General features: G+C 41.9%; 1 protein-coding gene across 1 annotated transcript in view; it reads left to right on the top strand.

The window, feature by feature from the left end:
• The first annotated feature begins 1,252 nt into the window (after window positions 1–1,252).
• The window catches only part of micu2 (mitochondrial calcium uptake 2), a 386,723-nt gene continuing 371,541 nt past the window's right edge, over window positions 1,253–16,434 (top strand). Inside the window, exon 1 of the mRNA XM_059646669.1 lies at window positions 1,253–1,495. Within this exon, the coding sequence (XP_059502652.1) occupies window positions 1,265–1,495 (231 nt within the window). The 5' untranslated portion in view covers window positions 1,253–1,264. The remainder of the gene's footprint in view (window positions 1,496–16,434) is intronic.

The following is a 16,434-nucleotide window of genomic DNA, read 5'->3' as shown; positions in this document are numbered from 1 at the left end:
CAAGCTGCTACTTCTGAATCCCTGGATGGATTTCAGGGATTTTGTGGATTGTTTAGGTCAGTGTTGCATTGGCCTAATCAATCTAAGATGGCAACACAGTTAGAAGTCAGAAATAGAGCAGGGTAAACTCAAACAAATGTTCAGGGGAAATGGGCATATCACAGTAATATGGAGACTGAAGTCGCTGAACACTGATCCACAACAGACCGAAACATAAAAACAGAAATATACATGGGCAAAGAGACACACAATGCAAATCATCAAGATGATTCAGAGAAAGCACACTTCCAAGAGGTATACACATGTGACTGTCGGGGAAACGGTTCATAGGCGAGCAAGCAATTCAGGAGTCGAAAACAGGAATTGAACACAAACACTGCAAGATAATAGAAACTGCAGATGCTGGAGAATCTGAGATAACAAGGTGTAGCAAACGTCAGCCTTCCTGCTCGGCCTGCTGTGTTCATCCAGCTCTACACACTATTATACGTATGTTTTTACTTCAAAGAAGTATGAACAAAAACTCAAACTCAGAAACTTTTTTATCACAAATGTAAATTTTAAAAATTATACAATAATACTCATCCATAGCTGCCTTTATAATGTGGTCAAAGAGTTTACAGAATTGTAATCATAGGATTAACACTACAATGTTAAGCGCCTGAGTGCGTGGGCTTGTAGCGGTCTTTTACGGAGAGGCATTCCTAAATTATTAGAGTACATTCGTAACAACGTAATAAATTAAATAAAATTTTCGAACCAGAAGATATCAGAACAAGGTAGACTTCACAAAGTTAAAAGGAAGCTCAAGAGAAATGTCTTTAACCTGTGCAATGAGAATGGGGAACTTGCTAGAATGAGGGCTTATTTGAGACGAAAATTAAGGGTACAGTTAAACGGAAGCCAGATTTTAAAACAGTGAAAGGGAAAAGATAGGGTCTAACAGACAGACTTCGATGAGAAAGGATCGGAGGAAATTTGAATGGAAAGGTCTATGAGCTGACTGGCCTTTGCAAAGCTGAATATTCTCTAATTCTACAGTCAAAAAAGTTTGCAAAAGCCGGACCATTTATTCATGAATTGTAAATGTAGGCTAATAGCAAGTGGTTGAAAATAAGAATTAATTTATCTTCTAAAACGACAGTGAAATCAGTCCTCTCCAGCCGAGATTCTGTCTGGTGACACTACAGATGTTGCTCTTGAGTCTGCAGCTGGCGCGAGAATAACAGCTGCTCTCGCGAGACTTCGCCTCGGTTCCGGCAAGATGGCGGCCTGGAAATACCTCTCGCTTATAATCAGGGAAACTGCAGCAACTTTTCCCGGCATCAGAAGTGCCGTGGGCCTGAAGAGGCTGAACCCCAGGATCCTGGTAGGGCTTTCAGCTGCCGGAGCCGGTGTGCTGCTGGCTGGGGGCCTGGTATTTCACGAAGCTGAAAATCGGCGGAGGAGTGGCGACCTGAGCCGCAGGTACAGTGTGTACGCGGCTGAGCAGCAGGTAAGACAACAACCAGCTGTCACTGGGACTGCTTTCACTCGCCTCTGCGTCCCAAGGAGTGACAGCAGTCTCCATAGCTGATGCTGTTTCTCAAAGATGTACCAAAGCAATTTATTACACGCTAGAGAGTATCGCAAGTATAGTGAGTTGGGCCAGATTCAAATCAAATATATGAAGTTACTGGTTGCAGTTCCTTTTTGTTCAATTTATTATCGTTTAATTAACTGCAACACAACTGTCATTCGCAGTCGTTCCTTAAATAGCATGCATTGTTTGTTTGTTTGTTCACAGTAAAGGCAGGTACACATTGCACTGATTATGGACGTCGTTTTATTGTGCAGTCGTTTGGGATTGTTTTAAACAGATAGTTCTTATGCATGCATAGTTGAGTCGTTCTAATGCACTATATAGCATAATAGTAATATTATTATGGACTGCATTACCTTTGGGATTGCAAATTGCAAAATAACATTTAGGTGGCAATACTGTCTTAATGAAGTAACTAAATAGTTTGGCACCCTTTTGATCACAATTTTCTGTATATTCATATAAAAAGTTAATGCTCTTAGCCAACCAGTCATTAATTCCAGTTACTTGAAATCAAGCTAGCTTTTATGCATGGTTTGAATTTAGTTTCTAATATGAATTGTGCAACTCAAGTAAAAATGCACAGGAATTTCTATTTTGTTGCAGGATTTCCTTTGAAACTAAGGAACCACAAATTAAGAGGAGTAGACACAATAACTTTTAATGTGATATTTCATTTGGTACTGAAAGAATATACTGCTTGTATATAGTACAGGACAATGGAGAAGAAAACTATCAGAATGACATGAGCAATAAATAACCGCTGGATTCACATCACTTTTGGGTTTTTCTATTGCAGAAAAGAGAGCCATGTTGTCAAGACTTTTAGTCTTCCATATATCAGGAGAAATACAAGAAGGCCAAATTTCAAACAATTAACAACAATTTATGTTATAAAAGATGAGGGTGCTAATTGATTGTTATAACACCCACACTTTTGGAAAAATATTGCTGTTCCTTTAGCGTTGCTGGATCAAAATCCTAGACCTCCTTATCTAACAGTGTTGTGGACTGTACACCAAATGGACTGCAGTAGTTCAAGAGGACAATAGGCAGTGAATTCACTCATGTCTTGAATGAATAAAAGAAAGGTACTCTGATTGTTTAAGATCTTGTATAAGAAAGCAACAGGAATTTATGGGTGCCCAAACTCCTGGGTCATATAAAATGCACAAGATTTGAAAATTTTTGCAAATAAGGGTCTTTGTGAATGAATGCATGTCAACTTTTAAGAAGTATAAATAAGTTATATTATGAGTTCAACTGATTCTTTTATATTAGTTCTTAGTGTCGCTGAGGATTGTTCAGCAAATGCTGACCAACACTGAAACTATATCCAACGGTGGATGTTTTGTTTTGGATTTTCCAAGTATGGACTGAATGAGAATTGTCTGAATGAGAATGATGAAAAATGGAAAATGTGATTTGATTTGACCAATTAACTGTTAGGACGTCATTATGGCAATGATGCTATCTGACTTGGATCTTTCTGGGTCATCTTCTGGATCTGAGGTGTATCATGGAATCGTGATTGTCAAGCTTGTGTTTTTTGAGGCAGACCTCCACTGAAAATTAAAACAGAGAAAGAAAGCTCACCTCATAGTCACTATGGAAACAAACTGAAGCTAAAGTTTGGAACCCAAACCTCCACAGCAGACAGTTTTTGACTGAAGCTGTACAAAGGACGCAGGGCAATTAAAGCTTGATAGCAGTAGAAGATGAGTCCTGTGATACAGTATAGGCAAGTTGAAGAAGGCAGAATCCAATTCTGAAATCATGAAATTGTTGTTGTTTTTGTTATTCGAAGATTACATTGATGGATCAATGCCATCAGACTGTAGAGCTTCTGCAGGTATGTGCCCATTGAACTCGGGTTGGTTGAGTATTTCTGTCAACTCAGGATCAGGATCAGTCCTAGAAGGAGAGGACCTGAAATTCTTCTTATCAGAGACAGAATTTTGAAGGATTTTGTGACTGAATTCAACCTATGTGCTCGGAGCTGCCAAATCATCTTGTAAATTTATTTGTGTTTGCTATTACTATGTAATTTAAAGTTTGTCATTGACTAGAATTTGCCTGTTATTTCATTGATAACTTCAGTTGATTTGAATGGTTGAGTGGAGAACGTTATCTGAGTCAGTGTTTAGTGGTTGCTTAGTTTGATTCTTCTTTCGTGCAGATTCTTTTGTTTTAAGTCATGTAATCTTGAGCTTTGTTTCTTTTAATAAATAATTGGAATCACAGTTTTTTCTCTTCTTTTAAAATAGTTATTGGTTACAGATGGAAACAGTGGCATGTTTGTAATGCCACCGGGCTTATAATTTCAAGGCCTAGATTAATGCTAGGGACGTTGATTCAGTTACTGCGATGGGAACTGCTGAAATTTAATGGTGGTGGGAATGTGAAATTGAGGCCATGGTAAGTTCTGCCATGGCAGAGCAGGCTTTAGTGGCCTGTTCCTACTCCTAATTCATACAGTGGTACATCCCTATTGAAATAGTAAGAGTGTCTACACAGATCTTAACTTAGATACTCTGATATATGTTGAACAGTTCATGGTACATACTGGAGAGGCAGAATCATCTTGAGCAAAATTTGTATGAAATGGCTTTTCACTTTGCTTGTAAAATTGGCAAGAGGGTGTTGTGGTGGGTATCCATATGTTACTAGTGTCCAAATTTTCAGTGCAGTAGCTTGCAGAATAATTCAGAAGCATAAACGATGATGTCATTAGATATGAAATGCACTTTTTGTTTTGATTGCAAATGCAATTGGGAGAACAAAGACTAATTCAAGCAGAGGAATCTGAGATGAAGAAAGTATGTTCTTTGAATTATGGAGTCAGACAATGTCTGTTCAATAGTTTGAAGATGTTGAGGTAGAGTTTACTGCAAACCACTTAACTCATTTACCTAACCTTCAAGCACCACCTGTCCCACAAGCCTGAGTTTGCAGGCCGTACATTGAACTTATTAATCATCTTAAAACCCATTAAATCATTGAGGAAGGAAATTGTCCGCAATCCTAAGGGGCTAACCAAGAAGATGGATATTTTGCTTCTCACGTGGGTGAACAGGTGTTGATGTAATGTTCAGTTGAGTCTTCTACCTATAACATCTGTAGAGGAGAGGACATCATTTACTGCAGGAAGAGAAAGCAAAGCTAAAATTGGCTGGATAACATGGTACCAGTTGGATGCATCCCATTTAGCAGGATAACAGTGGAGAGTTACTGGAGGAAGGTGGTGTGACCTACTGTCAAAGTCTGCAAACAGCCCAAAAAAGACGAGGAGAGTTTTGTTTGTCACAAATACATGTCATGTTATTTGTGACAAAGACAAGAATTGCCTTGAAAATCTGGTGGGGCAGAAGCCAGATTGGAGTGATTCATACTTAAAAGTCCTAGAAAAATAGACATGAATTTGGGAGATAATAAGTACTTTTCAGAGGAACACGGACAGTTGTTTACAAGGTTGGAATGGGTAGGAGGGTTATCGATAGTTACATTTTGATAGTTGCAGTGGCAGCAAATTTTAAAGAAATGGGGGAACAGAACTTGAAGGCAGAATATAGTTAACAATCTGTTTACATGAGATTAAAGCAAAATACTGCAGATCCTGGAGGCCTGAAACAAACTGAGAATGCTAGAGAAACTGAGCAGATCTTCCAGCATTTGTGGGGAGAGAAACTGAATTGATATTTTGAATCCATATGGCCTTTCTTCAATATTAGTGGGTATAGGATCTTGAGTATGATTTCTGAATGAATGATTTATTTGTGAATGATTTTGTTGTCACATATATCTAGGCAAATACAGTTATAAGTGCTCTGTCACTACAATCTGCTGCCATTTTAAGTCATAAGAAAAATAAAAGAAAGTACTTAAACAGAGCTCAACTTCATTGGCTGAGATCTCAAACATGGCTTGAGGACCCCTGCAAGGGACTGGTTCCGGGCCAACCGCAGCCAGAAGACACTGTTCTAGGTACTGACACCGCATGGAGGATACACAATATGAATAACCAGGTCCTGATGAATAGAGTAATTCAGTCAAAGTTTAGTGTTACAACTACTTTTGAGTTTCCTGCCTGCAAGTCTACTTGAAATACCCTCATGGACGAGTCAAGCTTGATGGAAAGAGTGGGAGAGAAAGAGAGAAACTAGAGAATGAAACCAGTATTCAGGGGTGGGATAGAGGAGAACCTTAAACAAGTTTTGTCCAGTGAGCTGAGGGAAGTGAGAAAAGCTGCTGATTGAATGGTCTCAATATTGGTGACAGAAAATCCAAGAGGTGCTTGCATCTGTTGCAATTAAAGATGGTGGAGACTGGGGAAGGGGTTTAGAAAAACAATCTTGCAGTCGAGAAAATAAAATAGGGATTGCCTTTACATTTCCAGGATAATGAATGGCTAAACCAATTGTCCATCATATTTGTCTAAGTCTGGGGAGTCAGCAATGAAGTATTATCACTTCATCTCTCAGCAACAAAGTAAATTTTATAGGGATGGTTGGAGCATGGAGTTTTGCAGGAGGAAGTATTGAAGAGGGGCCATTTCATTTTTTAGTTCATCTTATTTTCCTCTATTTGAAGATGAATACATAATTTGAAGAAGAGAATGGAGAGAGCAAGGCAGTCAGATATGCTGGGTTGATTTGCCCAAGCCAAGACGCAGCACTAACCTGTGTTAGAAGCTTTCGATGTGCTATGTTCCTTGTTGAAAATTGAAGTTGTCAATTTTCTGAAAACTATTGATGTATGACAACTTATTTTTAGTTTTATTGAGGACAAAAAAATTCTCAAATCCAGTGCAGTTGTGTGTATCATTTCAAGCTTTAAATCAAATTGGCATATTTGTGTACACTTTTTAAATATGTAGATCTGTGGGGCCCTTTTAAAAGATGTTACTCTCAAACTCATTATTGCAATTAATTTTAGGAATTGTTACCATTGTGAATTCAAGGTAAGATTAAAACATATACCAGGATTAACTTAGCTCTGTTTCTGCTGTGAGTAAATAATTTTCAGATCACAATCAACTCTTAAGAGGGCTAGAACACTGAAGTGCACTTGTGACTTCAACCACATTAAAACCGTCTCACAAACAGAGCATTAATGATATTCCTAGTATACTTGGGAACGTCCATTACCATTTGCCATCATATTTCTTTGAAATATTAATGTCACTGCACTAATAATCCAGAACTCCAGGCTAATGTTCAAGGGACATGGGTTTCAATCCCAGCGTAGCAGGTGGTGGAATTCGGATTCTCTTAAAAAAGAAAACTGAATTAATCTAGTCTCATGGCAACCATTATGCCGATAGTCATAAAAAGTAAAACCATCTGGTTCACTAATCTCTGGTTCACTAATGTCCTATTTAGGGAGGGGAAATCTGCCGTCCTTGTCTGGTCTGATCTACATGTGACTCCAGACCCCATGAATTCAGTTGACTCTTAATTGCTTTCAGGGCATTTAGGAGTGGACAATAAATGCGAGTTTAGCCGGCAACACCTAATATCGCTTGAACAAATATTTTTAAAAATAGACAGGATGCTATGTGACTTGAGGACCTAGGTATTGCCAAGCAACCTCTGACCTTGTACCTTTCTTGTTTAGTTGCTAGAGGTCAAAGGTTTGGAAGCGATGTTCGAGAAGGTTTTGTGAGGTGCTGCATTTCATTGTGTTGATATTGATCACTGCAGCCACACTTTAGAGAGAGTGAATGCTTATAAATATGGATGGGTACTAATTCAAAGAGACCTGTGACTGGAAGATTGGGTGTTTGGTCAAGTGTGTTATTTCTAATCACTTACTGCATTTCCAGTCTGGTAGCTAACTCCTTTTAGTATCTGGACAGCTTGATTGGTTGGTGCCTACTGTTCAAGCATTGGTGCTTGCTGAAAGTCTTCAACTGAGAGTATATTCTGTCGCCTAACTCCCCTCATGCTTTCTCCAACTGCTGTTAATATGGAGGCCATCTGAGCTGTCAGCCTAGGTTTCTGTGCCCATATTTGTCCTGATGCCATGAGACCTTAAGAGGTCCAAAGTTAACGTTGAGGAATCTTGGGGCTGCTCCCATCCAAATGTATACCAGTGTGTTGCTACTTCAAATGAGGCTTTCTTACCATAAAAACATAGGAGTAAGCCACTAGCCTGCTGCACCATTCGGTATGATTGAAGCTGATCATCTAACTGAATGCCCTGGTGCCTTGAGCCATAAGAGCTTTACCTACCTGCACCTTGAAAACACAATGTTTTGGCCTGAACCACTTTGTGTAGTAGTGAATTCACAGACTCACCACTCTGGGTGAAGACATTTCTTCTCATCTCAGTACTAAAAATTTACCTCTTGTCCTAGAACTGTGACTCCTGGTTATGGCGCCCCCTCCATTGGAAGCATTCTTCCTGCATCTAATCTCTGTAGCCCTGTTAGAATTGTGTTGATTTCTATGAGATACCCCCACCCCACCACTAAAACCTATTCTTCTAAACTCTATTGAATACAATTCTAATTGAGTCAATCTCACCTTAACGTTAGCTCTGTCATCCTGGGAAACAATTTGTTAAACCTTCACTATGCTCCCTCTATAGCAAGAAAATCCTCTCTTGGATAATGAGACCAGAATGGCATACAGTATTACAGGTGTGGCCTCTCCGATGCCTTGTGTATGAGCAGCAAGGCATCTTTGTTCCTGTCCTAGAATCCTTTCACTATTTATACTGAGAGGCCAACATATAGTTTGCTGCTTTCACTGCCTGCTGCACCTGAGCACCTATTTCCATCAACTAGTGCATGAGGACACCCTATTCTCATTGAATATTCCCCCCCTCTTAATTTACAGCCATTCACATAATATTGTGCACTTCCTATTTTTCTAACAAATTGGATAACCTCACATTATACTGCATCTGCCACGCATTTGCCTACACTATGAACCTGCTCAAGTAACATTGCACTGTGTCTGCATCTTCCTCTGAGCTCAACCTTCAACCAGCTTTGTGTCTTCTACACATTTTGAGATATTACATTTTAATTCCCTCATCTAAATCATTAAGATATATTGTGAATAGCTGGGGTCCTAGTACCAATCCTTTCAGTATACCACTAGTCCCTACTTACCACTCGGAACAAGGCCCATCTCAATACACTATCTCCAATCACACATGCTTTAATATTGCACAGTTTTCTCTTATGTGAGACTTTGTCAAAAGCCTGCTGAAAGTCCAAATAAACTACATCCACCAGCTAACCCTGATCAATTCTACTTGTTACATCCTCAAAGAATTCAGTGGATTTGTCAAATGTGTGGGATGATGGGCTGGAGGAACCTTGATTGGTGGCTGATAGATATAATCAGAATGATATCTATGTCAGGTTGTTCCTTGAAATGTCTGTGGAGCAATTCTTGCTATTTTGATATCAGTCCCCACACTTTAGCAAGAAGGGTTGATTGAGCTGCATATGCCATTATTGTGTCTAAATGCAATACATGGTTGGGAATTTCTCTGGTTTTTTAAATTTATCCTTTATTTTGTTATGGTTTGATATAACTGAGTGGCTTGTTGGGACATTCATTGAGTTAGTAGTCAACAATGTTCATATCAAACTGGAACCACAGGCAAAACTAGGAAAGGACAGCAGACTTCCATTCCTGAAAGAATGGAAGAATCATGAGATTTTTATGACTATCTCACAATGTAGTTGTTACTTTTGATGACAGTTTTTGTCCCAAATGTACTTTATTTTAATTCACAGGGTGGGATTTGAACTTGGATTGTTACTGCAACAACAACGGATATCTGCTTTGGAAAATGAAGACTTTGACCAAGTTCCCTGCTGTCCTTTTTGTTTTCCTATACAATTGAAACCCAGGGATGGATACAGTTATTATATACTTGTGATTACAGAGACACGGCTTCAGGGATACAAAGAATGGGAACTGAACTTCCAGGGATATTCATTATTTAGGAAAGGAAAACAAAATGTGAAAGGAAGTCAGGTAGCATTGTCAGTAAACAAGTAAATTAATGAAGTAGTGAGGAAGAAGTATTATAGCAGGCCCAGAATAGAAATGTTAGCATTTGAGCAAGGTGGTTTATTGAAATGGCAAGCAACTGGAAAGCCGGAATCATTCCTACGGGCTGAGTGGGGGTGTTCCGCAAACCAGTCAGTCAATTTGCATTTGGTCTTGCCAATGTAAGGGCGATCACATTTGTGCACACAGTAGATTAGCTTGAAAGAAGTACGAGTGAAGTGCTGCTTTATGAGGAAGATGTATTTAGATCCATGGACAGTGGGGAGGGAGGAGGTGAATGGGTAAGTGTTACACTTTCTGTGATTACATGTGATGATGCCATGGGCAGTGAGAAGGTGCAAGTAGTGATGGAAGAATGTATCAGGGTGTTACGGAGTCCCTGCAGAATGCTGACAGTGGAGCCGAGGGCACATGAAGACATGAGGTTCCCTGTGTGGCACCCTCGCCCACTTCTTATCACTGAAATTTTCTCACTTGATGACATCACCTTCCCATGTAATTGCAGAAGATGTACCGCTTGCCCATTCAAGACCCCAAACACATCTAGGTGAAGTAGTGTTTTACTTCTTTCAACGTAGCTGATTATATTTGTTGCTCACCATGTGGTCTCCTTTACTTTGGCAAGACTGAACGCAGGCCGATGACTGTTTTGTGGAACACCTCCATTTTGTGAAAACTACTTCAACTTTCTAGTTGCTTGCCATTTATAATAATCACCATGCTGTCATGCTAACATTTTGTCCTGTCTTGCTGCAATGTTCCAATGAAAGACCATACAATCTCTGAAGGAACAACACATCGTTGTCGGCTTAGGCACTTTGCAGCCTCTAGGATTCTTTATTGAACTCTACAAATTAGGGGCCTGCCTCCTCTTCCCAGAACCTGATTGCTGTCCTCCATTTATTTACATCTGCTATCAGCAGAAAAGATGAATTTTCTCCCTTCATATCTTAAATTTATACCCAATTTACATCTCTATTTATCCTTCACCCCAATTAGCAATCTTTGTCTTTTCTGCTGAGCCTGCATACCATCTGTTCCGCTCACTCATCTGCTGCCTCTGCCAAAAGTATAAAATCCACTATTTCCAACCCCTTGTTGTTCCTGAGAACAGTCATATTCGGCCCAGAATATTCACTATTTCTCTCTCCACAGATGCTGCTATGCCTGCTGAGCTTCACCAACATGTTCTGTGCTTGTTGCTAAAGTTTAATAGACCTGGTTAGTTAAAAGATCCATTCCAGATTCACATACGTTTTCACAAGTTTTACAGAGTTTTAAAAAGTTTATCATAATAATTCCAGAAGAAATGACGCTTAATAAAAACAGTGATTATCAACATTGGGCCACTAGTTCACAATATTGTTTGATTGGGCACCAAATTTCTGTTCTGTTCTGTTGACTGAATGTCTTTGGTCTTTTGTCTTATGCGTTTAATCACTAAAAATCCAGGCTTTGCAGCATCTGCAGTTCCTACGATATTCATAGCCAATTTTAGATTGGTTAGGTATTCTGTACATAATTCCTGATTTGTTTCTTCGAAAGTAATGGTAATATAATTGGTATTGTTTCCCACGGTCCCATGATTAATTCTTTCCCATGTCAGTAATTTCGAAGGTGTTTCTTTTCCTCTTAGCTTACCAATTCCATTGATCTTCACCAAGAGAAGGTGATACCAATGAATGATTAATGCTGAGAGTATGTAGTGTCCAAGACATTAACTGTCATCCCAAATGTTCCATTTGAAGCATTCAAAAGTTCTTCAAAGCTTTTAATTACAAAAACAGTTTGTGATTCCACAATAATCATTGATTCCTAAAAGCAAATTAAAATACAAAATAACCATACAAACACCAGACCAAAGTCTATTGCATACTTTAATTTAATATTACAAAACTTAGTTATATCTTTCAGTAGGAATATTTTATCTTGAACCATGCTCGTGTATTGGACTCGGTTTACATTCATGTGAGGTATAAAACAGCCATTAAACCATAAACTGTACTTTTGACCTAGCCAGCGACTTCTTCCCGATAGAAAATTCTCCACAACCAACTGCAATTGAACAGAAATAATGGGAACTGCAGATGCTGGAGATTCCAAGATAATAAAATGTGAGGCTGGATGAACACAGCAGGCCAAGCAGCATCTCAGGAGCACAAAAGCTGACGTTTCGGGCCTAGACCCTTCATCAGAGAGGGGGATGGGGGGAGGGAACTGGAATAAATAGGGAGAGAGGGGGAGGTGGACCGAAGATGGAGAGTAAAGAAGATAGGTGGAGAGAGTGTAGGTGGGGAGGTAGGGAGGGGATAGGTCAGTCCAAGGAAGACGGACAGGTCAAGGAGGTGGGATGAGGTTAGTAGGTAGCTGGGGGTGCGGCTTGGGGTGGGAGGAAGGGATGGGTGAGAGGAAGAACCGGTTAGGGAGGCAGAGACAGGTTGGACTGGTTTTGGGATGCAGTGGGTGGGGGGGAAGAGCTGGGCTGGTTGTGTGGTGCAGTGGGGGGAGGGGATGAACTGGGCTGGTTTAGGGATGCAGTAGGGGAAGGGGAGATTTTGAAACTGGTGAAGTCCACATTGATACCATATGGCTGCAGGGTTCCCAGGCGGAACATGAGTTGCTGTTCCTGCAACCGTCGGGTGGCATCGTTGTGGCAGTGCAGGAGGCCCATGATGGACATGTCATCAAGAGAATGGGAGGGGGAGTGGAAATGGTTTGCGACTGGGAGGTGCAGTTGTTTGTTGCGAACTGAGCGGAGCTGTTCTGCAAAGCGGTCCCCAAGCCTCCGCTTGGTTTCCCCAATGTAGAGGAAGCCGCACCGGGTACAGTGGATGCAGTATACCACATTGGCAGATGTGCAGGTGAACCTCTGCTTGATGTGGAATGTCATCTTGGGGCCTGGGATGGGGGTGAGGGAGGAGGTGTGGGGACAAGTGTAGCATTTCCTGCGGTTGCAGGGGAAGGTGCCGGGTGTGGTGGGGTTGGAGGGCAGTGTGGAGCGAACAAGGGAGTCACGGAGAGTGTGGTCTCTCCGGAAAGCAGACAGGGGAGGGGATGGAAAAATGTCTTGGGTGGTGGGGTCGGATTGTAAATGGCGGAAGTGTCGGAGGATAATGCGTTGTATCCGGAGGTTGGTAGGGTGGTGTGTGAGAACGAGGGAGATCCTCTTGGGGCGGTTGTGGCGGGGGCGGGGTGTGAGGGATGTGTCGCGGGAAATGCGGGAGACGCGGTCAAGGGCGTTCTCGATCACCGTGGGGGGAATTTTGCGGTCCTTAAAGAACTTGGACATCTGGGATGTGCGGGAGTGGAATGTCTTATCGTGGGAGCAGATGCGGCGGAGGCGGAGGAATTGGGAATAGGGGATGGAATTTTGCAACAGTTCGCAACAAACAACTGCACCTCCCAGTCGCAAACCATTTCCACTCCCCCTCCCATTCTCTTGATGACATGTCCATCATGGGCCTCCTGCACTGCCACAATGATGCCACCCGAAGGTTGCAGGAACAGCAACTCATGTTCCGCCTGGGAACCCTGCAGCCCAATGGTATCAATGTGGACTTCACCAGTTTCAAAATCTCCCCTTCCCCTACTGCATCCCTAAACCAGCCCAGTTCATCCCCTCCCCCCACTGCACCACACAACCAGCCCAGCTCTTCCCCCCCACCCACTGCATCCCAAAACCAGTCCAACCTGTCTCTGCCTCCCTAACCGGTTCTTCCTCTCACCCATCCCTTCCTCCCACCCCAAGCCGCACCCCCCGCTACCTACTAACCTCATCCCACCTCCTTGACCTGTCCGTCTTCCCTGGACTGACCTATCCCCTCCCTACCTCCCCACCTACACTCTCTCCACCTATCTTCTTTACTCTCCATCTTCGGTCCGCCTCCCCCTCTCTCCCTATTTATTCCAGTTCCCTCCCCCCATCCCCCTCTCTGATGAAGGGTCTAGGCCCGAAACGTCAGCTTTTGTGCTCCTGAGATGCTGCTTGGCCTGCTGTGTTCATCCAGCCTCACATTTTATTATCTTGCAATTGAACAGAATCTCGGTTGCTAAATGAAACCAGAATGATTAATTGAAAATAACTCAATAAAGCATTCCCATTTTCACAGAATGTCAAAACAAGTATACGTGTTCATCTGATAACTTGTGGTTCCTACTGAGAGATTCTCCACACTCTGGTACCTGACCCGAAATGGTAAAGTCCTAGGTTTCACCCTTTTCATGCTTATCCATTCGTGAATAGGCCAGGAAAAATGTGGCCGCTTTCTTCACAAGGAGGCAGTGTTCCTTGAGGAAGAGCTCAAATTGTGAATCTGTGCCTAGCTAAGCCAGACTATCATCCACATACCAAACTTCGGAGGTTACCGATTCATTCCAGGTTGTTTATCAACAATTCACACTATATCGTAGAATCCCTGTAATGTGGAAGCAGGCCTTTTGGCCCATTGAGTCCACATTGACCCTCCAAAGATCATTTCCGTAATCCTGTATTTCCCATAGCTAACCCACCTGACCTGCACATCCCTGGACACTATAGGCAATTTATCATGGCAGCTCCACCAAACCCGCATATCTTTTGGACTGTGGGAAGAAACTGGAGCACCCGGAGGAAACCAATGAAAAGACAGGAAGAACGTGAAAACTCCACAGAGTCACCAGAGGGTGGAATCAAGGCTGGGTCCCTGGTGCTATGAGACAGCAATGCTAACCGCTGAGCCAGTGTGCCATACCATCTGAGGACAGTGAATGAATTGTAACTGTTTACTTAACAGTATGAATTTCAAACAGACCATAAGATAAAAAACAGAATCTGGATGTGAGTTTGCTCGCTGAGCTGGAAGGTTAGTTTTCAGACGTTTCGTCACCATTCTAGGTAACGTCATCAGTGAGCCTCCATTGAAGCGCTGGTGTTATGTCTCGCTTTCTATTTATCTGTTTGGGTAAAGAGATCAAAACTCGCTATAAAAAACAGAATTAGACATTCGATCTATTGAGTCTGCTTCACCATTTGTTCATGTCTAATACATTTCTCAACCCCCATTATCCTGTCTTCTCCCTTTAACCTTGATCCCCTTACTAATCTATCTATCTCTGTCTTAAATACATTCAATGACTTGCCCGACATAATATTCTGTGACAGTGAATTCCACAGATTCACCACCCTGTAGATGAAGAAATTCCTCCTCATCTCAGTTTAAAGGATCATCCCTTCATCCTGAGACTGTACTCTTGGGCTCTATTCTCTCCTACCAGGGAAAATATCTTTTCCACATTCACTCTGTCCAGACCTCCTCAGTATTCTGTAAGTTTCAATCAGATTTCCCACCTTAGCCTTCAAAACCCATTGAGTATAGACCCAGAGGTCTCAACTACTCCATGATAGTTCCTGTGAACTTCTTCTGGAGCCCTCCAAGATCAGCATATCCTTCCTAAGATACCGAGCCCAGAATTGCTCACAACATTTCAAATGCAGTTTGACCAAAGCCTTATAGAGTGTCAACAGTATGACCTTGCTGTTGTGTTCTAGAAATGAATGTTCATACTGCATTTGCCTTTCTAACAGCCAACCGAACTTCATGTTAATTAACCTAAAGAGAATCCTGAACTAGGACTCCCATATCCCTTTGTTCTTCAGAATTCCGAAACCTTTCCCCAGTTAAAAATAGTCTGTGCCTTGACTCTTTTTCTACCAAAGTGCAAAACATTACACTTTCCCCACATTGTATTCCATCTGCTGATTCCTTGCATCCCTACCTCCTCACCACTACTTGTCCCTCTGCCTATCTTTGTTTCATCTGTAAACTTAGCAACAACGCCCTCAGTTCCTTTGAGTAGATCATTAGTTTATAATATGAATAGTTGTGGTCCCAACACTGACTCCTGCAAAACTCTATTCGTCAGACACTGCCATTCTGAAAAAGACATTTTATCCCCACTCTGCCTTCTGTTAGTAAGCCAGTCGTCAATACGTGCCAGTGTCGTGCCTCTACTGTGTGTTTGTGTCTAATTTAGCAGCTTCCAGTGCAGCAACTTGACAAATGTCTTCTGGAAATCCAAATATTTTACATCCACTGGGTCTCCTTTGTCTAACTTACTCAGTCAGAGCTGTGCTGACTCATCCCTGTTTTAACATGCATTTCCAAGGACCCCTTCATAATGGACTCTAAAATCTTACCAACATCTGAAGTCGAGCTAATCAGCCTATAATTTCCCATCTTTTGCACCCCCTTTCTTCTTAAATAGGGGTGTTACAGTAGCCATTTTCCAGCCCTTTGACCCACCCTGACTCCAGAGATTCCTGAAAGATCATCACTAATGCCTCCACAATAAAAACCCTGCAGTCTATCCATTCTGTGTTTATTAATCTACCTTTTCAGCACCACCTCCTTTGTTGGCGACAGTACTCACTTCTGCCCCCCGACTGTCTTCAAATTCTGGTGTGTTGGTGACAACAATATGATAGAATTCACCCTGCAGTTTGAGGGAGAAGATGGATTCTGACGTAACGGCATTGCCATTACGTAAAGGTAATAACCTTTGCGTTACAACAGGGCCAATCAGGTCCTTCTTGGACCTCTCAGTCTCCATCTCAGGCAACCAGCTTGTAACTGATGTCCATTTCAAGCCCACCGACTCCCACAGCTACCTAGAATACACCTCATCCCACCCACCCTCCTGCAAAAATTCCATCCCCTATTCCCAATTCCTCCGCCTCCGCCATATCTGCTCCCACGACAAGACATTCCACTCCCGCACATCCCAGATGTCCAAGTTCTTCAAGGACCGCAACTTTCCTCCCACAGTTATCAAGAACGC

Source organism: Stegostoma tigrinum, chromosome 6 (genome assembly GCF_030684315.1).
Source record: "Stegostoma tigrinum isolate sSteTig4 chromosome 6, sSteTig4.hap1, whole genome shotgun sequence".
NCBI lineage: Eukaryota > Metazoa > Chordata > Chondrichthyes > Orectolobiformes > Stegostomatidae > Stegostoma > Stegostoma tigrinum.
The sequence above is the reverse complement of the archived record's forward strand: the minus strand, read 5'-3'. Positions and strand labels throughout refer to the sequence as shown.